At 41.0% G+C, this 26661-nt stretch overlaps 1 protein-coding gene across 2 annotated transcripts in view; it reads right to left on the bottom strand.

The window, feature by feature from the left end:
- Positions 1-26661, bottom strand: part of LRP1 (LDL receptor related protein 1) — a 254553-nt gene that overhangs the window by 91630 nt on the left and 136262 nt on the right. For both annotated transcript variants that reach the window (XM_083169349.1, XM_083169350.1), the window contains exons 14-24: positions 25921-26110; positions 24248-24373; positions 22954-23094; positions 21135-21260; positions 20842-20958; positions 16427-16507; positions 10215-10382; positions 8399-8581; positions 7850-8050; positions 5466-5708; positions 605-802 (exon numbers count right to left, since the gene is read on the bottom strand). In XM_083169349.1, the coding sequence (XP_083025475.1) occupies positions 605-802; positions 5466-5708; positions 7850-8050; positions 8399-8581; positions 10215-10382; positions 16427-16507; positions 20842-20958; positions 21135-21260; positions 22954-23094; positions 24248-24373; positions 25921-26110 (1774 nt within the window). The remainder of the gene's footprint in view (positions 1-604; positions 803-5465; positions 5709-7849; positions 8051-8398; positions 8582-10214; positions 10383-16426; positions 16508-20841; positions 20959-21134; positions 21261-22953; positions 23095-24247; positions 24374-25920; positions 26111-26661) is intronic.

Genomic DNA, 26661 nt, shown 5'->3' with positions numbered 1-26661 from the left:
AAACCATCAGGGGGGGTTTCCTATATATCCTATGGGCCAACCATAAAAGCGGGAACGAAATCGGATCGCATCGCATCGTTCAATATCGTGTATGTGCATTTGTGGTATCCGATGCGATGCGATCCGATTTTTATACGGAGAATAGCATGGTGCGCAATTAACGTAGCGGGCGCCCAGATAGGAAACAAGTACCCCCGTTTACACTGCCGCTTTTTTTTTTAACCCAGTTCGGAATGCCAGGTTGCTGTTTTTTTCTTTTGCCGCTTTCAGTCCGCACAGAGACCTGGGTTGACCCGGCAACAACCCATGTTGGACACAAGTTTTTTGTGCGGTGTGAAACGGGTAAAAAAAGTTTCGACTAATATACCAAAAACACAGAAATAGTTTAATAAGCTTCTTGCAAAAGATATATTGGGACAGTACTGATGTTAGTGATTGTATATTTGTGGACGCTCCACATGTTTTATAATTGCCAAGTCCTATAGAATACTGTATTATTATGTTATATCCAAAATTAGAGCACTTGTTCGTAGAAACATGGGTATTGCCCAAAAACTTCTGCATGTATGAAGTAAGCATTGAAGAAAGTGTAGACCACACTTACCACCACTTTCAGATAGCTTCCCACGATAGATCTTGTCTTCCACCACATCAGTCCAGTAGAGGGTGCTTTGGTTCAAGTGGAAATCAAGTGCAATGGTGTTCCTCAATCCTGGCACAAGGACACTGTAATCACCCTTGTTCAAATCTATCCGGCGGATTTCATGGCGATTTGAAAATATAATAAATGGTTTAAAAGGATCTGGAAAACAGAAGGGGGGAGATAAACATTCACAGATGGTTTACAAGTGATGGATATTGAAATATGAGGTCATTAAAAAACAACAAAAAACAGAACTTTTGATGTCCACTACAGGAATTTAGCATATAAGATCTGAAATGTGAGAGAAGCGATTATTGCACTAACTGTAAAGTCTATAAGGGGACGCAGGCAATTGGTTATGAGACCGGGGCACTGGGAAAAGAGGCAATTACTGCTGCTTATTTTAACACCATTTTCCCTGTAGCTCAGTAGGGAGAATAAGCAGAACAGTAGACAGAGGTAATGAATTCATTTAGTACCACCTAACCAACTTGGTGAAATTAATTTGACATTAAATAGCAGGACACAGATGATAAGAGGATATTACACAGCCATTCAGGAAGGCCTAACAATGACTGGCTGGCTGGAGAAACAACATGCAAAATGTGACCAATGCTTTAATGTACTGAATTAGAATAACTTCTAGCTCTGTGATTAATGGTTGAACTTGCCATGCAGGGTACCAGAAGGGTGGGAATTTACAGTTGGATATAACAGTTATGACTACTTACGGCTTGTGCAAGCAGTTTATAAAAAATGGTAACTACCGCTACTCATTAAAAAAACAAAAAAAATTAGTTTTAAAATCACAAATTTGTCATTTTCAGAAGTGATACTGTACCATTAAAAAGTTCTGGATATTGCAGGGTAAAAAAAGGATTATTTATGCAGTCATATTCCTATCAGTGTGCTGCTCGACTTCCATGAGGTATTCCTCATCAATGTGGCACAAGTACAGGACTCTTATTTGCTGGTCTGGATCACATGTGCAGTTCCAGATTGGTCTAGGCCAATGATGGCTAACCTAGACACTCCAGATGTTATTGAACTACACATACCAGCATCCTCTACATCAGATTTAGCATGGCCAAATAGCAAAACTGAAGCAGAGCATGCTGGGATGTGTAGTTCAACAACATCTGGAGTGTCAAGGTTAGCCATCAAGGTATCTAGGCCCATTTAGGCAGGAATCTAAAAATAGGTTATTCCCCTGCATTATATCTGCCATCTTTATTGCCAAATAAGTCTTTGGCCAAGAAAGGCATCCCATAAGGGGGCTACTGTAGGGAGGACAATGAGGTCATGAGGTGAGCAGGACCACTGTCCCTTTCTAATGGAGGGAATTAAAAAAAAAAAAAAAACTAAAGTAAAAAAACAAAAAACCATACAAATGAAACATTGCAAGCAAGAGCAAATATGTGCCCACTTCCTGTGTATAGCTTGGAAAAATGAGCAGAGGAGGTTATATGGAGGATGAGTTTGTTATTTGTGCAGTGCCTGTAACCGAAGCCCACCATCTGTTGTTACGGAAAAGTAAATGCTAAAAAACTTTAATCACCTATTCAGAGAAAACATGATAACTAAACACCCAAACTCCGTTGAATACTGCATAGCTTATAGACCTGCAACGTTAGCAATGTTCTGTATTTATTAGGAAGGTATGACTAGGTTCAATAAAGCAACACAGATGGTAACTACAAAGTAGATTTAATGGTTATGCATCACAAGCCCTGTCCCTGAACAAAAACATAGCGGGCACTACGTGTACCTAGCTAATGGCCAGCTGAGGTCTGGGGAAAATATTTATGTTATGAGAAGTCGGCGCTGGGAGAAGGTCAGGAAAGATACATATTGGCATTCGGCGTTCCCTGCTGTGTCGGTAAAGCAGCACAGACCATAACTGCTCAGCTCCAGCTGCTCAGACCATCTTCCAAAAGCAATAGCGCCAATACAATGACTGGGGGTTTAGAAAGTAACAGATTTTGTCATACTCTGACACACCCTCACGTAACGGGGGTTATTCAGGAAGGATCTCAAAAGCAAAATCTCTCTCCAATTCGGAAAACTATGTGCACTGCAGATGTAACGTCTGTAGAGAGAGTTAAGGGGTGTACACAGCACATCCGGTGCGATTTTGGCATGCAATTTAGCCTAGATTGTGAAAATCGCCTAAAAGGTGAGCCAAAATCACAGGGTGTTAGACATGCCAGCGATAGCGATGCGTGGCGCCCCTAAGTCGGTATTTTACCTATAACAGACAGGTATGGGTCTTCGGTTTGACAGTAATTAGGTCAATAGTCAGTAGGTCGACCACTATTGATCGATAGTCTAATGGACGACGCATGAAAAAGGTCGACCTGAGGTTTTAATGATCTTTTTGATTTTTATGTCAACATAAGGCAACATATACATAAGGCCAGGCATACTATTATAACTTCACGCTATGCCCAACTGGATAGTAAAGTATGGAAAAAAAACTCTTATCATTGCGACCTATTGCTTCTGTCGATCTTTTGACCATGTCGTCCTTTTGACTGTCGACCTATCGACCGCATTGCATTGTAGATGATCATAGTGAACATAGACAAAATCTCCAGTGCCTATAGTCTTAATCACATGGTCAAAATCGTCCACTAGCAAAAATCGCAACGTGTGTACACGCCTTTAGATTTGGGTGGGATGTGTTCAAACTGAAATCTAAAAATTGCAGTGTAATAATAAATCAGCCAGTATTTAACCTGCACAAAAAAAAAAAAGAAAATAACTAGAGATGTGCAGGCTCGGATTTACTCGGATCTCAAAAACGGGATTTTCTTGGCTATCGGCTGTCACGTTATGGCAGGCATGTCCAAACTATGGCCCTCCAGCTGTTGTGAAACTTCCCTTCCCATCATGCCTTGCCACAGTTTTGCTAAAACTATGGCAAGGCATGCTGGTATGGGTAGTTTCACAACAGCTGGAGGGCCACAGTTTGGACATGCCTGCGTTATGGCTTCAAAACATGTGACAGCGGAATAGGCAATAAGATCCCTTTTTGAGTTCCGGTTAAATCCGAACTTGCACTTGTCTAAAAATAACTCACCCAAATCTAACTCTATCTGCACATTACATTTGCCCCAACTGCAGTACAACATGGTTTCGTCCATTTGAGAAAGATTTTGCTTTTAAGATCATTAGTGAATAACCGCCAAAACCAGCAGCAAAAGAACAGCGATCAGAGAAAAGTGTAGTATAAGGATACTGCACAAAACAGAGCTTTAGATGGTGGATACATGCAGTAGTTAAAGGGTTACTCAAGCAGTGACTGTGTGAATGCAGAAGAGAAAGTTCTTTGCACATTTTCAGCGCAAACCGAAACCCCTGATGCTTTCCCCAGCACAATACGGCTATTATAAGGGCCTGTTAATATGCTGACTGCGCCTCTCTGAGGACGACCAGAGCTGGATGAATGGTTGGGTCACTGTTTCCCTTGGCACACGTCTGAAGCACACTGAACTCATTTGGATAGGAGCAGTGCTCCCAGGCCACGGGATAAACAACGACACCCCATGTATAGAAACCGCATTAAATAGTACCAAGCTTCATAATCTGGCGTAGCACTGCTCTGGAAATTGCAAATGGTAATGCTGGTGGCAAAACAAACTATATTTTCCTGACAATTATAAAATACAAGACAAACCCTTGTAGAACGGTGCAATCCCGGAATTATTTGCCCATTGTGAGCGGGGTCACAGACATATAAAATGAACAGCTGCAGTAGAAATATTTGAACTTTGAGCCAACATCTGCAACAGTGACTCCTGCGCTGCAGCCCGCAATGCTCAGTTTGAACTTCCTATTGCTACAGTATAAATGTTTATACAGAGGAGAGTAGGGCACTGGACTATTGTTTATGCCACTTTCTAATGAGGCTTATGTGAGAGATCAGTGTAATGTAAGCAGTAGCAGATAACTCTCTGGCTGGGTAGGAAGTGACCCATAGTAAAATGTTATCATTACAATGGTTTAGTTTTGGGTCTGGAAAAAAATGACTGCAATTAAGAACATAGTGTTATGTATTAATTAACCCCGAACAAAGACCACTTGTACAAACATTGGCATCCATGTAGATCAGGGCTATTTTTGTGCAGGCTCCAGCAGGAACTGTGGCCCTTATTCTAGTTCACTGTTTCTGACAAAATATTCCTCAGATGGACAAAACCATGTGCCCTGCAGGTGAGGCAGGTGTTACTTGTGCAGAGATAATTAGATCTGGGTGGGGTTTTACACCTGCCTCACCTGCAGTGCACACGGTTTTGTCCATCTGAGGAATATTTTGTCAGAAACAGTGAACTAGAATAAGGGCCTCAGTTCCTGCTGGAGCCTGCACAAAAATAGCCCTGATGTAGATCCACGGTAACAAAATGATAAAAAAATCACCTATACTGTATAAAAAAATTGAGGCTACCAACAACCCTTTGCTAATGTATTCCAGTGTTTGAACCTGCACTTGTTCTCAATTTTATTGTAACATATAAGGGTCTATTTACTAAGGCAAAGATAAAATTACACTACACTAACTGGGGGACCACGGGCTCAGGTGTCGACACTGACCAAACAACAACGTGGAAAACTAATAACGACCTTTTCATGTTTGGTGGACCTTTGTCAATGTTGACCTTGTGTGTGTGTGTGTGTGTCGACATTTTGTGTTTAGTACTAAATAAAGTTTTTTTAATTTGGTTTTATAAAAAAATATATATATATTTCTTTATATATATATATATTTTTTAACCAAATACAATGAAACCGATTAAGCCCCACCATTTTTGTGTATACATACCTAGACTTTTGCATGTATGGTCCTGATCCAACACCCAGCCATCATAGCAGGAACACTTGACTGTAAACTTCTCCTGCGTACACCTCTGGCTGCAGCTTAGATGCTTCGCACAGTTGTTCAGGATCTGGCACGTCTTGTTATCTGGACCAGTTTCCATTCCCAGTGGACAGGAACACACAATACCTTCTCCAGGGGCCACTGTGCAGTTATGACTGCAGCCACCATTGTTCAGCGAGCACTGATCTGTCCACGATACAAAATAAATCAGATTTTTGGCTAGTTATTACATTAGGAACTATCAACTCCCTAAAGGTGCCCATACACTGTACAGTTATTGTTTGCAATTTGGACTAGATTGCATCACATTGCAAAACGTATGCGATGCGATCTAGTCTAAATTGCATACAATAATTGTACAGTGTATGGGCACCTTAACTCTGTTATGAAATCTAGGTATAATAATGTATGTAGGGACAGTCCAGCATCTACAATTGATTCATGGCACACTGAGGAAGGCGATTCTGATTGACTCGCTATGCCGGGAAAATTCGCCCAGGTAACGCCCCCTAAATTAGGCTTACATTTTCAACTCTTGTGCATTTAAATATTCTTTAGACTTTTCATGGATAAATTATTCTAAATAAGGGAGAATTCTGCAATAGTGTATGGCCACCTTTAACCCCTTGAGTGCCAACATCTCTGTGAGAGATGTGCAAAACGTCCGCTAAAAATGCCATCGTTGGCCACATTTGTTATATAAATTCAAATTAAAAAATGTTGTGTTAAAAAGATTATATTTCCTATATAAGGTAAACATTACAGGTCATTATGATGAATACAAATGTTTGCTTGGCAATTTTCCCACCCATTTTGAAAAATTCCCTTGGCACTCAAAGGGTTAACACACGTGAGAGAGAGAAAAGATTATTATGGAACATATTTTCAGTCCAACAGATCTAAATCTTCCCAAAATGCAGACACTTCTATGTGGTTACATAGAAATATTGTATGGTTATATTATTGGATTAAATATAATGTACTATTGAGAAATTCACTGTTATTTATCCAATAGGGATGTATGTATTCTATAATTATGAAACTAAACAACCCTAACTGGAAATACCAAGCTCTTGGCCCTGCTTTTCTATCCCTTCACTCATGGTCAATTAATCTGCCTCTTCACCCTTGAGCGTCACCACTAGGCCAATGACACCTGACCTTCTCCTTCAGAGAGACATGTTTAAAAATTATACCATCATCCACATTTCAGCATAGTTACTTTGATGCATTTCTTCTGGACACCACTAAGTCTCATTGGTTGGCTGCTTTCCCTAATATCTACTGAGCAGGAAAGATAAATCTTTGAATATCCTTTAGCACCTTTGGTTGTGATTTTAAAACCAAAATTAAACAGTCACCATTCCCCCATGGAGCACATCCTTTGCTCATAGTTAAGAATGCCCCCTCGTTCCTGTTCCCCATTGATTCCACCCTGAACATCACTCCCCAAATTGAAGTCCTCATTCAATGCTGACAATTTCACCTTTGCAGAAGTGTTAAAGATCTTGCATCTTACTTCTGGGATATCATAAAGACCCCTGTCCATGCTCATTTCTTGGGATTTGTTTACTGCAAGTTGCCTCTCTTTGGACTGTCACCCATCTGCCCCCTGTATTCTGTAATGAATTGCCATGCCTATTCCTCCTCTCCTACTTGCTGTTCTGCTGTGCTTTTCTTTAAATCCTTCCACCCACCAGACATAACTGGATACAAATCAAACTGCCAGCCCTGAATAATAATCATTTAAAAATTGTAGCATTTACAACTATGGCAGAAATATGTTCCCTACTGCACACTACTTTCTGCAGATGCCCTTCACTTTTCTCACCAGCCCATACACTCACTCTCTCCTCTGCAAGACTTTATACGTGCTGCTCCCACCCTGTGGGACTCCCTTCACCAAGTAATCATATTCTCCCATAACTTCACATTTTTCAAACACTCCATAGAACTGAGCTCTTCATGATCACAACCCTGTCCCTTCAACTACTTTCATATTCTCTCCATCTGCCAAATGGCCTCATCCCCTAGTCACATGACTCAGTGCCTCGCCATGCCTCATGCCCCTCTAGAAAACTAGCTTTCCATCTCCGGTCCTCACTTCCTTGCCTAAGTGGAAATGTTTCTTTGGGATCTACTTGTCATGTGATTGCGGTTCTCTCACTGATTTGTATTGGGATTTTACGATCGCAGTTTCTGCTTTCTTGCTCCTACATGTATATGTATAATGTAACTTGTATGTCTCCATGCTAATTTGTTCTTTTCTGACTACAGTTCTGCGTAATCTGTGGCACCTCAATAGACGATTATTAGGATTCACTTACCACACAGTTCTCCTTCATCTGAGTAATCTCCACAATCATTTTCCCCATCACAAAGCTTTTCAGGGGGCAGGCAGATGGAAGTGTTCTTGGCACAGGTGTGAGATGGGGGTTTACACACCAGCATGTAACAGTTCTCTTCATCAGAGCTGTCCTCACAGTCATTATCGCCGTCACACACCCAAGCTTTACTGATGCACCTTGCTGCAGGAGATAGAAAATACATCACCAGCTGACACACATACTGTAGAACGGATTCTGAAGGCATTTAATGGAACATTGGTCACTTAAACAACGGAAGATAACTCAAGACTTGGCTACAAGCACAACAACCCAAACAATTGTGCAATAAATATTAACAATTTAATAAATAACTGGAGTTCATCATAGCCTACTGTATACTCTTACCATGCTAATTATCCCATCTACAGTCAACAATAAATGTTATTTTGTCTTTACCAAAAGCCAATGTTTTGATACGTTTACATTGTATCCAGGAGCTGGTCAGTGAAGAGGACATTACAGCTCTTTGTTCTGCTGCTTTGTGCTCACCTGAATCCTTGCAGCTGAACTTGACATTGGGGTCACAGGCATGCGTCACACCGTCACAGTTTTTCTCATCGCTTGTATCCATGCAGTCTGTGTCTCCATCACAGCGCCAGCGGCTGGGAATGCACAACCCGTCCAGCCGACATTGGAACTCATCAGTATGGCAGCCACCAGGGGGACGAGTGGCTGTTCACAAGGCATGTGTAGACCCGATTAGAAGTGATCAATTATAAAAAGGAGGGAAAAAAATGAAATTGAACAACATTCCTTCAGAAAACGAAACATTTTCATATTCACTGAATGTATGGTAGGATTCCCAAGCAGGCAGCGATGTTGATGCAAATATTAGGCAGTGATGTTTTTTATTTCAGGATTATGGTAATGTGTGATGCGGACCTTCACCTTCACCTAGCAAAATCCATATGCTTCACCGAGCAGCCTACTAGTACACATCTAACCCAGTCACATGACCAATCTGTCATTGCCTTCCCAGCCTGTAACCAATAGCCCTGCTCTACTTAAACCTATTGCAGTTATCCAGAGTTAACGCAATTTAAGAAAAATTCAAAAAGAAACGGAAGAAATGTTATGTACTTTTAAGCAGTCTTACATGCTCAAATAATATTAAGGTGTGCATTTTCCTATAGAACGCTGAACTGACATCACCATCTATACAGGTTTTACAAGATTTTATAAGTATACTAACATCACTTGTTATTAGTGTCGTATTTATTTTTCATATCGAGTGGATAAAATATTACATTACAAGAACTTTTATTTTTTTAAAGAAAATGTGTTTAAAAGTCATGACATTGGAGGTGGTTCAAACCTGACCGCTGCGGTGTTACATTGCAGCGCCCTGTGTTCAGCTAGCTGTGGCCACTCCACAGTGTAATCCCAACCTGTGCAAGGCTGCAATGGGCTTGCAAAAAATGTACAACCCGTCACACAGCTGCGAACCCATATGATTTTTCCAAAGTTCGCTGTCTGCATAACCCAGAAACTACTAAGCAAGTGCAATGGAATCCGGTAAATCAAGGCCAGAGCACGCCTGCGTTTTAAGACATTCCCAGAAAACAGCCGGTTAGCACCCCAAAAACGCCACCTTCCTGTCAGTCAAGTTGTGAATGGCTTGCAATCAGAAAATATGCTGGATTTTTTATTTGCAGAATAGCCTTGCGCATGTGCGTTACAAGCCATGTGAAATTGCAGGTCTGCGATCTGGTCTGAATCACCCATTTCATCTTAACTATGGACAATATTCCACTAGTACATGTTCTGTCTTTTGAAACTATAGGGCCTGATTCAGAGATGGCTGCTGCTGCATAGTACCGGATGGCAGTTACGGGCATCAATACATGCAAATGGTTTCAGTCTATGGCTTGAGCACCAGCATGCGCTGGAGCGTCCTGGCCCTGAGAAGCCTGTTTTCTGCATCTCTATAGTTATCCATCGGCACACCAATGCATTCACCATCGTCACTTGCACCAGCCTGTGGGAAGGGCAGTGCCTCGGTCTTAACATGGAAGCAGCTACGCATCTTAGAGCACAGCACATTTCCAGTAGCGCTGTAGTGGTTTCCAGAGAAATGTGCGCATGAAAAGTTACAAATAATCACTCAACCGCGCAATCAGCAGAATTGGTTCAGTTAACGTTCACCACTGAATCAGGACCAGTGTATAAACCTGCACAGATTCAAAAACCGTATCTCATTTCCCCTTTAGCCACATTATCCAGTAATAAGAATGAGAACGGAAGCTCAGCATATGCGATGGTGTTGTACAGTCATAAAGATGCGGATTCATAACTATGCTCTCACCTTGATTTGTGCAGTTAGCGTGGGTCTCATCACTGTATTCACCACAGTCATTGTCCCCGTCGCATGTCCAGTGCTCTGGGATGCAGCGGCCGCTGTTACACTTGAACTGGGTGCTGGAACAAGAGTGACTGCAACCATCCTCATCACTGTTATCTCCGCAGTCGTTGTCTGAAGATAAACAGTGTAGGGTTATGAACACAGGTGGAGGCAAACCAATCTAGGGTCATAATAGAGTAAAAGCAATAAAGCAGAAGGAGAGAGCTACTCTAGTACTGCATCAAAAGTGGTCAGGTGCTGTAGGGATTTTGGGTGCCGGACAGCTCCCCGACAGTCGGGATTCCGACAGTCAGTACTCCAATGTCGGAATCCCGACTGCTCCCTCGTGGGGGTCCACAACCCCCCATAGAGGGAGAATAAAATAGGTGGCGAGCGCAGCGACCCCGCAAGGGGCTTCATTGCAATCCCCACACTGTGCAGTCGGGATTCCGACGTCTGACTAATGACTGTCGGAATCTAGACTGTCGGAGTATTATACCACACTCGGGATTTCACCATCTGGAACTGGATTTACTAATAGTAAACTAAAAGCAAATCTGGTTTCTTAAGGGAAATTTAGATATACTCTGAAAGGTGCCCTTACACTTCTACAATATCGGCCCTTTTAAATTCCGACTGATTGTAACAAGAAAGCGGGTGACGAGTGTACAAATCATGTGTGCCTAACTTCTGATTCTGATCCGATGGGTGGTCCGTGTGCATCACATCAGATCCAGAGACTGCAAAGTGCTGTACACAAGATTTATCAGATGCGGAAGGATCCGGCAGTGCTTGCTGGGGGTCGCATACGATTCATCGTATGGTAACAGACCACATACAATGTATTGTATGCAGAACAGTCGCCGGGGAGCCCGGCAGATCCCCAGCAGGCAGCTGCCAAGGTATCGCATGCGAGACTGCATGCGATACCTTGGATAAGTGTATGGAGGCTTTAAGAGTTTGCATTCTCTACTTTAGCAAACCAAATACAGCTAGATTGAGTAACGGGTGTCTGGATAGGCCATCGCTTCTTTCCCATCAAATTAAGTCAGCCTAAGAAAAACTTGTTCACAATTCATGATCTATATACAGGACATTTCAATGAGGGGAGACATACTAGGCCTTGTGATAATGGAGCGAGATAAAAAAATACCAGCCGATCAGTATCTAACTGTCATTTTTCAAATACAACCAGTAACTTGGCAGTTGGGAGCTGCTTGGCTGGTATTTTCTCTATCTTCACTATATCACCCTCAAAGGCTTAGTACATGGGACCAGGTTCAGCTACTCCACATTAATCATATAAGTGCAAATAATTTTAGCAAGAATAATACAGTAGAAAAGGTTAGTGAAAGCTTTGGACAGGTCACAATGTGCGTTTAAAGTTAAAAAAAAAAAAAAAACCTGCAAAGATGTTGAGGAGATGAAATACAAAAGACACTGCCCCACAAAAGGTAAGCGGAAAGCAAGGTCCCGCTGAAAGCGTATTGCAACTTTAGATGACCACATACATCTATTAACCTTCATGGCTGCTTTCTGTGCTTTTCAGCCATGTTTATCTATAAACAGGAAGTTGTGATATTTTGCACTGTATCATACAGCACAGGTCAGATGTTCTCACTGTACTGGATAAGTCTATCTATGGACCAGTTTGTTGCCATCTCCTAGGGAAAAGTCAACAGGCAGCCTTGCCTGAATTATGTAAAAACATGGCTGAAAAGCAAAAAATAATTGAGAAAAAGATTCCCATGTCTTCAATTGCAGGACAAAATTTACTGGTTAATAATTTAGGGGGTATTTATCAAAGCTTGGAGAGAGAGAGACAGAACATGGTGAGAGATAAAGGTGAGTATTCAATCCAGGCTGCTATTTCCGCCGGGGGGGGAAATATCGTCCGCCACCTATTCAATTCTGCTGTTTCTGTCAACAGATTCCAACAAAACAGATCCGACTTTCAAACAAGTCGTATCAGTTTAGACAGAAATGGCCACGGATTGTCGACTCCACAGCTGTTTTTCGCAGTTTTCGCCGACATGTCCACTTTCCAACACTCAGAACATTGAATTCCGGCTGTTGAGTTTCAGTCGAGTTGGGCTAAAAAGGCCCGGGATTCTGACTGTCGGGACGTTCCGACAGTCAGAATCAGAGATTGAATACCCCTCAAAGTACCAATCGGCTTCTGTATTTCTCAGTCTGTAAAATGTATGGCAGAAGCTGATTGGCTGGTACTTTATCACTGAGCTTTGAAGCTGTCCATATCGCACAGAATTCCCCAAACACTGCTATATGCTGTAGAGAACCCCAAAACACCCCAAGCTCTACAAAGAATACAAACACAGAAACTGCATAGATCACTACATGCACCATATATGAAGTAAAGTATAAAATCTTATGCCTGACTAGAAAAATGACAAACTATTTACTATCATGGGCAGTTGACCTTGACAATCGAGCACAAAGCTTCTAGGTTTTAAAACCTACAAAATATTAGTGAAACCTTTTATAAGCTTTCATCCGACAGATGAAAACATTTTGCCATTTATTTGTAGTCACCTAAAAAAATTCCACATTATTAAAATAATCAAATGTGGTTTACTTTAATTGCTTAATCAAATAGTCAGTGGGTTCATTACAAGAGCCGAAACCCATTACACAAACTCAAATTACAGGGAGTAATCCTTGTGATTCCTTTGTACATCTAAATTAGTTTTAGGTCGTTTTTGGATCAGTTTTCCAAATCCATCGTACATACCCTCTAACAGTTCAGGTTTTCAAGATTTCTTTTATCACGCAATGAGACTAGGGAAATTTTTATCAAAGTGCTTATTTGTAAGCCAAAACTTGTTTGTGCTGGCCATGGATTTAAAAGCTGCAATATTAAATTATTAACCAAACCCCTTAGCCTACTTTGGGTCAGATATTATCCTGCGTGTTTTCAGACAGAAATCCTGAAAACATGAGCTGTCGAAGGTGCATGAGAACTGGATTTGGAAACAAATCTATAAAAGTAAGGCCTCAGTCAGAATAATGGAAAATCGTTTCTTCAATGACGTCATCCAATTCCCTACACTATGAAGCTTTTACGGTTAGGTTTGTAATGAAGCCAAATGCTGTAAGTCATAGAACGGAGCAGAATAAGAATAAAATGGCAGCAAGCAAATTATATTTTTATTAATGAAAAATTTTCTATTCTCCAATAAAGGAAAAAAGCATTTAAAAACGAATGTGTGACCTACACATTACAAACATCCATGGTTAAAAGAGAATCTAAAATTTGTACCCAGTGAAATTAAGGATCTGCTATAATAAAAATATATTTTTTCCCCCCTTAGGCTGAATACGTAATTAGACTCAGTTCATTAAAAATAGAGGCCCGAGGCCTTGTGCGATTGACATGTCTATTAGTGGGGAGGGCAGCATGTGGATTCATTGTTGTACTGCTGATTCTGCAGATATTTGCACCTTAATCACTTTGCTTTTCTTGTGAAGGAAATGTTAAATTATTCCACATTGCAAAAAAAAGGCAAATCTAAAAATAATTAAATAGTGTTCATTACTGGACTTGTGGGACATGTGCGGGAAAACCTATTTATATGCATTGCTACTCATTATGATCAACTATTTTTATACAAATCTAAGGATTCACAGTGACCCATTCAAATCCAATAAACAAATGAAGCATTTGTGCATCTGCTTTTTCTAAGACCTAGACTAGGCTCCTGACATGGTAATGATGAGAGCGGCTGCTCAGGAAGTCTACGGCTACTACTATCCCCAGCTGGCAGGATGGTGCATGTTGATCTATGCACTAACCGGCAGACTTTGAACAGTTCTTTTCGTCAGAGCCATCCCCACAATCTTTTTCTGAAACAAAGAGAAACCAACCAAAGACAACACATTGAAGACATTAACACAGAACAGAGTAGAAAATACATACAAATGTAATTACACGGGACAAACGGCACAAAAACAGACATGTATCTCCAAGTACAGTATCTACCAAGGCTTTTACCCAATATTCAAGAAAGGCTAATGGATAATTAGTGATTCTGTGAGGAGACATGGGAAAACGTTAACTGTTGGTAGCTCTCGAGGACTGGAGTTGGCTACACCTGCCCTAATACACTAGAACTAATGGATACAGTAAATAAACATTCTACACATTAAAAGGGTACTTCTATGTTAGTTGGGCGCCCACTATAGTTGTACGCTCATACCCCCCACTATCCATGTCGGCATGGAGTTGATTTTATATAGTGTGGCGAGCACAGCGAGCCATCGAGCCCGAAGCGTGGCGAGCGTAGTGAGCCCCGTGAGGGGACACGCAAAAATAAGCAAATAGCTTAGTGGAGGCCCAACTAACATATAAAGTACCCTTTTATTGTATATAGAGTCCAATAAAAGTCTAACACTGCTCCTCAACTCTATAGAGGGAATTCAAGTATTTTAGATGGCACCAAACCAAGCTATTTAAGTGCTGTTCCACTTTTCCATGTACAGCCGCCGGTGCTCACATTTGGGCTGTGAACTAGTTATGATATTTATTTACAGTTTCTTATATAGCGCAGCAGATTCCGTTGCGCTTTACAATAGTAGGCAGTGATAAAACAAACTGGGTAACAACAGACAGACTTGGAGGTTAGAGGGCCCTGCTGCGATATTTAACAACCCATAAGTAACAGGAATATATCCTCATCTGAATATGTTTAAATTATTTGAACTATTTATGAAAGGATAAGAAAATCGCAGTTTGGTATGAAAGAGCCTTGATAAAATAACAGGGTAGTGTAGGGAGAGTCAGCTCACCGACACTTGGAGATGATGCCACTTCACTGCTCCCAGGGTTCCAATCAGAGTCAGAGCTGCAGTGACCCATGTTGGAACCCTCATTCAAATCATGAGTCAGACCCCAGATTTGGCATAAAAGGGCAAGTAACATAGTAGGGGCTGATTCAGAGGTGCAGGCAAATCATGCTCAGCTGCAATTTCTCGGGGTCAAAAAAATGTGAATGTCAGCTTTAGCATTCCGCTTGTTGTAGATGAGCAAGTCCTGTGATGCCCAGTTTGTATATGAGAAAAATGCTCTCATTGGCCAAAGTGTAGCTGTAGTGCCGTGAAAGATAACAGCTGCATGCCAAGACACGCCCACAACACTCCCTTTTTTTTCATTTACTTCAGATCATCGCTCAGCTTACACTTGTAATGTGCAAACTTTGGCACTGCATCCACCTCTGAATCCGGTCCATTATTTAAATATCACACATATTGTATAGTACAGAGCCAAATTATCCACAGTCCAATGTGGCCCTTGGCCCATGTACCAAGTGCTAATACAGAGTGGGGGTTGCTTTTTTCCCCAAAGGATGTTGAAATCCATATCTTGCCTAGGTCCCGGAGGAGTCTTCCTCAGGTGCTGCATTAAGCATAATCAATATATAGATGCTCAAAAATGCTTGCCACAGTACAACCCCATCTACAATATAGACAGATCCAATAGATGGCTGTGACTTAACCTCAATCAATCACTGTAATTGGTAGCGGACTTCTTATATCTCAAAGTGGGTTGCAGTGTTGTACATACAGAAAGCAGGAACATGAATAACAGAAAATAGGGAAATTAAATATTGCTATTTGTATATTAAAGTCATAGCTTTAAAGGTGGTCATACACGCGCAGATTTATCTTCAGATCTGGCTGGTTGGAACAAAAACATGGTTATGGATGAGAGCAAATGACAGTTGACCATTTGCTTGGAAATGCTGGAAAACTGTCAAACTGTCACTCATCCATAACCATGTTTTTGTTCCAACCGGCCAGATCTTTAGATAAATCTTACTAGTGTATGGGCACCTTTACAGTAATAGAGAATATATTGTGAGCAATTTCTATAAAAGTCCCAATTCACCTCTATGAAAATAAAACAAACCCCAATGTAAAATGTTAATGTCTGGTTCCACATTACATCCAATTTATGATTTAACATACAGACATGCTACTAATATTTGGAGCAGCCAATACGTGACTTTCGTTGTTCTGACCCTCTGACCTCCAGGGACGTTAATGCCTCACAGCATTGTACACTACAGAAATGTGTCAGGCAGCCGTCACCAAATAATCTGAACATCTAAAGGATTTCATTTGAAACTCTGGGGGATTTACCCAAAAGTGACACCTACCATTATCACAGCGCCAGTTTATATTGATGCAACGTCCGCTGTTACAGGTAAACTGAGTAAGAGGGAAACAGGTCGGGTAAGCTGCGGAGAATGAAATAAAGAATCAGAGAATGGATAATACTTTTTCAAAGATCGTCAAAGAGATCATTTTAACTTTAAATATATATTGATAGAAATTTACACAGACATTGGGGGTGATTCCACACCGCTCGTTTACCAGGGGGTGCCCATAAAACACTGGGCATTCCCATGGCGAGCCCTATTCCTGCCACCGTTCCCCCTTCCCTCCACGCATCGAACAGCCTGGCGAGTATGTAACTCGCCAGAGACATTCCTTCCCGGGGTCTGCACATGTGCAAGTACGCGCTTGCCCAGATACCCCACCATCAGAACGGGGCCAAATTCACCCCGTTCTGAATGGTGTTAAGTCACCCCCAAAATTGGATTAATAATGGCAGCAATGGGTTACACCAGGGCTGGGCAATTGCGGCCCTCCAGATGTTGAGGAACTGCACATCCCAGCATGCCTTGCATCAGTTTCAGCATGGCCACATAGCAAAACTAATGCAAAGCATCCTGGGATGTGTAGTTCCTCAACATCTGGAGGGCCGCAATTGCCCAGCCCTGGGTTACACAGTCACAGACTGGATTTTATTAATTTTGTAGAGTCACGTACCAGCAACAAAACATGATCTCACAATATTGTACATAAGATGTCATTAATGCTTTAGCATGTTGGGGAAAGTCTACACATGGGCACAAAACTTAACCCACATTTCAGTAAGGACTAGGGGTGGGATGTAATAAGAGGAAAATGCGGTAAAACCCCCCATTTTACTGCATTTTGAAATGTACTAATAAACTCCTCCCCGTCCTCCATGAAACTCCTCCTCCCCCTAGCATATGTCACAGCCAGATGTCCTTCCGGCTGCAGGGGGAGGCACTGGGGACTACCAAGCTGAGCTGGGATGTGACGGAGACCCCTCGCACAGTACATCACAGGTATTGGGGGGGCCTCCGTCACCGCACTGTAGTGTTAAGTGTGCGCTCCTGCGCTAAGAAGGGAAGCTGCATGTGGTGGGCAGGACAAGATCACATATTACAGTACAGTAATAATGAAAGGAGAGCCTGCTCTGCTGATCGAGCTGTGTTTATTGTCACATACTGTACAGTAGATACAAACATCATTTGTTTAAGTAATCATAGTGTACAAGGATGTGTGTCCACTTCCACTGTTTTAACTTTGTTATTAACCGATCAGCATTATCTAGGAATACAAGTTAGTCACAGCATTAAGGATTGCCACTAAGAGCAAATAAAAAGGAAAATTTTACCTACAGTTACCACTCATCCATAGGAAGAAGGACACCTCTAAGACAAATGTTTCTATATTAGGTCACCTTTATCAGTATTAATCAGTATTTTCTTATTAAAAAGCACACCTATGATAAACAAATACTACAAACTGATCATTTGTAATGTTTATTCAATCTTCACCCCTGGCACAAACATTCCTGAAGCCAAATGGGGGGATACGGTCATTAGGTCTACAACAACTAGGTCGACAAGCATTGGGTTGACACCACTAGGTCAACATGACATTAGGTCGACAGTCATGGGGTTTTCCGCTGTTATTCGAGCCGACATGTGCTGACAGGCGGTATTTCATGCCTTACCATCCACTAGGGCTTGGTGGGAGAATAGTATAGTGTGCCCGAAGCATAGTGAGTGATGCGGTGCACTTCAAACTGTGCCCATGTCGACTGTGTCGACATTCAGGTAAAAAAAACAGTGAACACCCCCATGCCGACTCTTTGACTGTCGACCTAATGCTAAGTCGACCTCATGCTAAGTCTACCTAGACCCATGTTGACCCAATGCTTGTCGACCTAGTTGTTGTAGACCCAACGATCCCAACCCCAAATGGGATAGCTGATCACTTTGTAAGCTCATAGGGCAGATAACATACATAAGTTTACTCCCTCACCATAGAGTTTACCAGAAGGGTATTATTCAGCCGCATAACAGGAGAGCAAAAAGTGTATTTCATTTTTTTTTTTTTATTAATATCTCCACAGCGCTGTTTGTTTATACAGGATATATTAGGAAACCTCTGGAGAATAGTCAGAAGTAATTTATGGGAGCCACTTTAACAAGCACTAAGGATCACTGATAAACATTTCACTGTTTCAATGACTATTTAGCAGCTCAGACAAGAGGAATAGAGAAGGCTGAAAAATAAACAAAAATGAGCCGCCACATATTCAGTATCTATTTTTCTATTGTAAACAGAGAACAACGCTTTCAAAGCGTCTGTCCACAGAGAATGCCAAAGTGACTCTGGAAAAGCTTCAAATGGGGCCAGTTTAAGGGAATACAGAAACACGAAAGTTATGCAGTAACCATATTAGCATTACAAAAGTGTCCCAGTATCTCACAAAGAGGTGAGAGCTGTAGTATGTAGCTTTATACAAACCTGAAAAGGAAGCCACTTAATCATTCTGAGTAGGTAAAAGTGATTAGGGTGTTTCTTTAATATTTTACAATGTGAAGCAACTCATCCTTATAACCCCATTCGAATATTAAAAGTAGTGGAGAACTGTTATAGTGCCAATGTCAGCTAATCACAGGCTACTGTATGAAGCATATGTGGTATGCACAGTCGGGATTCCGGCAGTCATTATACAGACATCAGAATCCCGACCGTCGGTGCTCTGACAGAGGGGCAAGCGCAAATAAGCCCCTTGTGGTTTCTCTGTACTTGCCACATTACGGGATCTGTGGTGAGCGCATTCTCCCTCATGGGGGTCCACCTGCAGTCATGCCCACACCCACAGGCTCACGCCTCATGTTATCCCTCTATTTTTCCAATCTAGATGGCAAGCTCCAAGGAGAAAAGGTAATTCTAACAGCGCTTTTCTCCAGCACTTCAATGATAGCCTTCACCTACTCAGTGGCCATTTAGCCCTCTTTATTAATGTAATGTCCTGCTTATCTTTTACTGTCCTACTGTTGCCGTATGTCCAGCGCTGCAGACTACATGGGGCATCTCAAAGTGTGGTCATAATTTATTATTATTATTATTATTATTATTATTATTAACTTCCAATTTACTAATTAGTCATCAGAGAGAGGACCGTCCAATGGGTTTTTGACATTTTTATTTAAATATATTAGGCCAGCTCTGGCGCTGTGAGAAAATAGCTGTGGAAATTTCTAGAGAAATTGCTGTGACTAAATTTCTGCCTGCTCCAAAGGCTTAAATTATCATTTAAAATGTAGCTTTTTGTCTGGCTGTATTACAGATGGCTATTTTGAGCAACATAAGAAATGGTTACATATGTGGCATGACATGTCAAATATGTAACAATACTATACCACACAGTGGGGAAGATGCATTAAGTCTGGTGAAGAGAAAGCAGATACTGTATAAAGTGGAAGGTGACAATGCACAAGCCAATCAGCTATGTTTAAAAAAAAAAAAGTTCATTTTGATTGGCTGGTATGTTATCACCTTCCACTTTATCTCTTCACTAGGCAAATACATCTGCCCCAGTGGACTCTATTTTAATACCAGTATAGTTACATTTATATAAAAAAATTAATGAATAAATGCCATGCCATTATCCATCTGGGCATAGACAAAAATCACAAGACAGCAATGCTATAGTGATTGACACATCAGACTTTTTGTAGCAGTACCTGCTAAGATTACAGTATATCATATTGTGACTTTTCAATGGCAACATTCAGGCTTCAGCAGTTACATAAATAGAGCATAAGAAAGCACTGTTAGTGAATGTACTACTTTGGCATTCTGTAAATGGACATGCCCATATACATCTACCCAGGGCCGGATTTGTGCCAGGGCGGCACCAATTAAGGGCGGCAGGCAGGCTGACATTCTGTTAAATAGCAGCATGGCAGAGCGGGTGGGAAGCGGCGAGTGACGAGCGACTACTTGGCATTCTGTAAATGGACATGCCCATATACATCTACTTGGCATTCTGTAAATGGACATGCCCATATACATCTACCCAGGGCCGGATTTGTGCCAGGGCGGCACCAATTAAGGGCGGCAGGCAGGCTGACATTCTGTTAAATAGCAGCATGGCAGAGCGGGTGGGAAGCGGCGAGTGACGAGTGACGCCACCACAGACTGTGCTAATCACAATAAGTGCCTCCCTCCCGGTCCTCCGTACAGTGAGCAGTCCAGAGTGCTTAAAAGAATATTAAGGTGGGCTACAGTTAAATTTTAATGAAATATATAAATAACAATGTATATACATATATGATTACATTAAAATAGGGGGGGGGGGGGGCAGCACAAAAATGTTGTGCCTAGGGGCGGCCTGACCCCTAAATTCGACCCTGCATCTACTCAGAATTTGTACTTTAGATGAGCTGGAACTCACCACAAGAAGAGGATTCATCTGACCGATCACCACAATCATCATCAAGGTCACAGGTCCAAGAACTGGGGATACAGCGGCCACTAGAGCAGGAGAACTGATTAGGAGGACATGTACGGGCTGTGGAGAAGGAAGAATGGAAGACCGTATTTATTACTCAAATATAAAAAGGATGTGGAATGGTGAGTGATGGAAAAGGAAACCAGGTAAAAGGAAACAAAAACAATTTGTTATGTAGCAAATAGACACGGAGAAAAGTCATTCATGCAGTGACATGTTCACAGAAATAATGTCACCTGAACAAGTAGAGTTGGATTCATCCTCTCCATTGCCACAGTCATTGTCACCATCACAAAGCCAGCGGTTGGGGATACATCGGTTGTTCTCACATTTGAATCGGTCTGATGGGCATGTGTGTTGATCTGGGTAACAGAAGATCATATAGATCAACCAAAGAATCGACAACTATCTTATCTCTGTACAACAATAACCATCCAATATAAGAATAACCATTAATAACCCCTGTGAACACAAAGCAGCAGCAGAAATAGTAACCGCCATGTCTTAGAAGCACTTGAAAAATCTGGTGTGAAAAGGGGCTCAGGATTATTAGACTAAGGGCGGGATGCACTAAAACAAAGTACATTGCATTCAGTGTCTTGAAACTGTGTGTCCAGGGTGCCTCTCAAACTTCCACAAATGAAAATGAATGAAAAAAAATCTGTGTTATGCATCCAGAAACAAAAATGTATTATGTACTGTATTTATATGTCCATATATAGGCATACAAATTGTATTGTTTTCAACGTTTGTGTTTCTGGTAAAAAAGAAAAAAAAAATACTGTAAGCAATGTAACATTCTGGTGGAACTGTAGCAGAACAAAAACATTTACAGTTAAAATACTTTTCCTTGATAACAGGGCAATGTTTTATGTCACAGATGCATGCTCATAGCTCTTTTTAAAAGGTCAGATCACTGCCCATAAAATAGCTCAGGATTGTTCTTCACATCTCCTTATGGCCAATATGGCCTCTCTGAAAACAAAGTTGCCTATATAAGCTTCCTGAAGACCAGCCAAAAGCGGTTTCTTTTCAGTATGAAACTCCACATTTAATGATGAGTTCACTGTTTGCATAAAAGACTGGACAAGAGCTGCATAAACCTGACTAAACTATTATAAGTCTTATTTGGAGTTGGTCGAACAAAATTAACTAAAAATCCAGTTTCAGTTGCTTTTGCTTCATACATTTTAAATACAGGCCTCACCCTATGACCAGGTTACCTGGTGGAATCCTGCAAGTTAGGAAAAGAGCAGTTAAAGAACAGAAGAAAACAATTATAGGCTTCCCTTTAAATTTCATTAGAAAAACAGGAACTCTCTAAAGATGCCCATATACTAGTACGGTTTGGGCCAATCAGTAGGGTAGCGTAAGGTTTAATTTCATATGCATATCATCCTAATCTGCAGGAGCTGCTTGTACATCCTATTTGCATGGCAAGAATAGGATGCATTTTAGCGGGAAAATGTACGAAAATACAGCAACAGCACTAACAAGCCGCGTCACCGCATTAATGCGAATAGAAGGGATTTTTATTGTGACTGCAGCAAGGATGTAGGAGGACATTAGTACAATCTGGTTGTTATGGGTAACATATCCACTTCTCCAGACCTGCACTTTAGTAAATACGCCCCATGGTTTGTTACAGTATTTCTTTCTTGATTTGCTGAAGTTTGATTTTTTCAGGAATAAACTAAGTGGGGAATTAAATTTGTAATATACCAAAGGCTATTTGATCATATTCAATTGTCCCCAATGCGGGCAGTCATTATGAACTTGTTTTTGCATGCCTGAGGTAGGTGACAAAATTCTTGGCAATCCGCTCCATCAGCCGTATTAATTTTGTGAAAACAATTAGGAATAGAAAACCTCAGATGAGGACAAAAAAAAACATTTGGATTTGGCCTAAAAAAAATTATAATGACAATCCTCCATTGAATTTCCTTCCTGAGTATGATGCAGTAAAATAATGACAAGACCGACTTATCAAAAGAAGCCAGATTCTGGCATGCGATTAAGATTTGCACCCGTCAACCAATAATGAGTACTACTTACGGCAGAGATCAGGAGCCTCGTCGCTATTATCTAGACAGTCATTGTCGCCATCGCACTTCCAGCGTTCCTGGATGCAGCGGCTGTTTGAACAGGCAAACTCCCCAGGCTGGCATTGAGGTGGAGGGATGTAGGATGGGTTGCCTTGAAACAGAACAAAAGCACATGCTTGTGAAAAACAGAATTTGGTATTCAATGAAGTACCTAATTAGTAAGAGACTATATAACACCAGCAAAGCTATGCTGTGGGGTTTTAGTGTGAGCCTTGTTAAAGGATTAAATTGATTGTACGTGCAAGACTACATAGCTGGCTCTAAACTGACCACATTAACAATATGGCAGAAAAGAATGTGGAATGCTCCACACAGCATTTCAACATGTGTAACATGAAACAGAACTGAGCTTTGCCGGTGAACGCTTAAGAAAATTGGTGTATTTTCCTAATGTTGGTCTTAATTAAATGGATGTCTAGGAATATCTTTTACATTGAATATCAGATGCAATACTTGAAAGAGACACTTTCCAACATATTTAAGAACACAGCACAGTAACTCTAAAGTATCTCATGAAATACATTAGGACAGTTTATATTTTACAAAATATTTATATGTACCATATTTGGAGCCAGACTGTGAGCATTCATCTGATCATTATAACAGTTAGTTAGTTAGTTAGCTCTGACAAATCTATATAAATAGAACCACCATAGCAACCCGGCACTCAGGGTACAATGCTGTAATAACTTGCCAAGGTGCCCTTCTTAAGGGTGATAACCCCAATATGCACAGAAAAGGCAGCACTCAGACTCCAATGGCGGTGAAAACACATCTAATTTATTACATCTACTTTTTGGGGAAGTACTCTACCCCTCCTTTGTATATGAGTATGTCCCCAAAATGTAGATGTAATAAATTGGATGGTTATTTTTTATTTTTTTTATTTTTTTTTAACGCCACTGAAGTTTCCGAGTGCCGCCTTCTCAGTGTTTGTGATCTATCGATCTATCTCTCTATATACATATATCCACATACATTATATGGAACAGTGCCCCTAGTGGCCAGTTTCCACATTTTCAAGAACAATTACATGAGTTCCCATTTCCATGAAACAATGTTGAGTGAATCACTCATATACATGTTACTTGTATAGCCTGAACAAACATGAGGGAACAGTTCTGTCACTTAAATAGCGCTATCAATAAAGCTGTGACAACACACAATTAAACGGTTTGGTTTGACAGCTCAATTGCTGCCTTGTAAAACTTGTTCATTTGTGATCCTAGCTAAGCATGATTTACCGTTACAGGTGACACCATCATCATCCAGAATCTGATCTTCGGCACAAGCACACTGTCTGCTCCCAGGCACAGCCAAGCAAAGGCTGCTGCACCCACCATTGTTGACACGGCAAGCATTGGAGCCCACTATGAAAAGAAGATATAAATAGGCATTTTAGAAATAGGACACAGCTAAATGGCTACAAGTATGTCAAGTCTACAATTTTGAATTAAAAGGATAATTAAACGTCAATGAGTCAATATGCTATATAAAAACTGAACAACTTTTTTTATTCTAAATAAAATGGCAACAAAGAACACAATTCTATGAATGGAATCTGATAAATATCAGTGCCAGAAAATTAGTAGGTAAAACACAGCATGAAGAAAGGTTTACACTGTCATCAGATTTCAATAAAAATCACTTTTTATGCCATTGGCCAACAATATCTCTTTTGGTGATGGTGCCTGGTTACGAAAGCTGCCGAGAATGATACTTTATGTAACACGTCTCTGAACATCTACCTCATTGACTGAAAAATCCACATGGAGTGCCGGGGACTATACTTACAGGAAAAGAATACATTAATATTTCACCAGCGTTTGCACCACAGTATTCATTAATCAGAGACTTCTGTCTGTGGGAGTCCCTCCCCAACTCTTACAGATGCTTTATGTGGTAGCATGGTGGGTTGGTTATACCCCTTTTCCACTAGCAAATATAACTAGTTTGTGTCACCCGGACATTTACTGTGAGTGTCAGGAAACACACAAACATGTCCCAAGCTCTTTCAGGTAGGATGTGCAACGTCAGCTCCAGCCCCGGTCAGCCTATTTCTATCTCACTGGCGGACTGACTGCACACACTGGGGACATGTTTAGATGGTGAGCAAGTTGTGAATTGATTTGAAGCTGATCGCCGATCTGCAATATTTTCACAAGACATTCACAAGCTTACAAGGCAAGATTTCACTCTGGCGAGGTGGCAACGATCTGATCGCAGCATTCTGCTAAATTGCGCTGTAGTGATCAGGTCTGAATAACCCCATAGTCTGTTGCGGCTTTTCTTTTGTTAAATTGCATATTTTATATTAACAGTTTCTTATAGAGCGCAGCAAGTTCTGTTGCGCTTTACAATTGGAAATAGGGATAAAACAAATTGGGTAGATACAAAAAATGGTAGGAAGAACCTGCTCTCAAGCTTGCAATCTATAGGATTGGTAACAGGGCTTGTATTAAGGTGTAACTTTTTATTTATTTTTCAAATGTAAACTAACTAACTTTTTCTTTTACCTTTCAAAGATGGCAATCCTTAACAGTTGCTGATCAATATCTTCCAAGTTGGCTACCACTGCATGCTCCGCTTAAATTGTAGCTTCATAAGGAGTCATTTAAGGGTTTTTGAATTGTATACATTGCAATTTTAGGTCTGTTTTTGGACACAAATGCTTCGAATTGAAAAAGACCTCCATTGTATAAGTCAACACAAACTATTTATTTTTTGACAATATTGGTTTCCAAACCACCAAATGTAATACCAGACTATTTGGTTATTTAGAGGAGTCTGGAGTTCAGCCTCAAGTCTAATGCTCTAGAGACAGGACCTGTATAAATGAGCCTTCCCCCACTTTTGCTAACTTGCAGGCAATCACATGTCACCAATGGTCTTTCATGTTAATCACGTAAATGCTAACCTTGCTGCTGCTGGGCATCATACATTCGGATTTCAAAGATCGGTGGTCTTTCATTTCTCAGATGAGTGACAACTTTAGAGACTTGATCTAGCCGTAATATGCTGCCACTTCTGTACTCTGTCCAGAAGAGAAAGTTTCCATGGTGGCATAGACCAAAAGCATGATTCAACTCTGGACCTTCATACACGGCCTAAAAAGGTGAAGGGTGGAAAAAAAATATAACAAATTGAGACTATTTTTCTTTTCTTTTGTCAAAACAGAAGATTGAGAACAAATCTATAGTATAACCCTCCAAGCTGCCGGACTGTGTCCCACTGCAGTAATAGGACCTCAGGGGCAAACCAAATAGGCCCTTATTCAGATCTGATCGCGGTACAAATTTGTTCTCAAAATGATCAAAACCATGTGCACTGCAGGTGGGGCAGATGTAACATATATAGAGAGTTAGATTTGTGAGTTATTTTGTTTCTGTGCAGAGTAAATACTGGCTGCATTATTTTTACACTGCAATTTAGATTTCAGTTTCAACACACCCACCCAAATCTAACACTCTCTGCAAATGTTACATCTGCCCCACCTGCAGTGCACATGGTTTTGCCCATTTTCAGATCAGATCTGAATAAGGGCCATAATACAACAGGGAGGGACGGGACGGAACAGGGAGGAGGCAGACTAAGATGACCCGGCACATGCAAGGTCCAGTTTACGAGTTAAATAATAAATCAAGCATTGGCATGAGCT

The sequence above is a fragment of the Crinia signifera genome, chromosome 2, assembly GCF_055691185.1.
Source record: "Crinia signifera chromosome 2, ASM5569118v1, whole genome shotgun sequence".
NCBI classification, from domain to species: Eukaryota; Metazoa; Chordata; class Amphibia; order Anura; family Myobatrachidae; genus Crinia; species Crinia signifera.
This window is presented reverse-complemented; position numbering and strand designations above follow the sequence as displayed.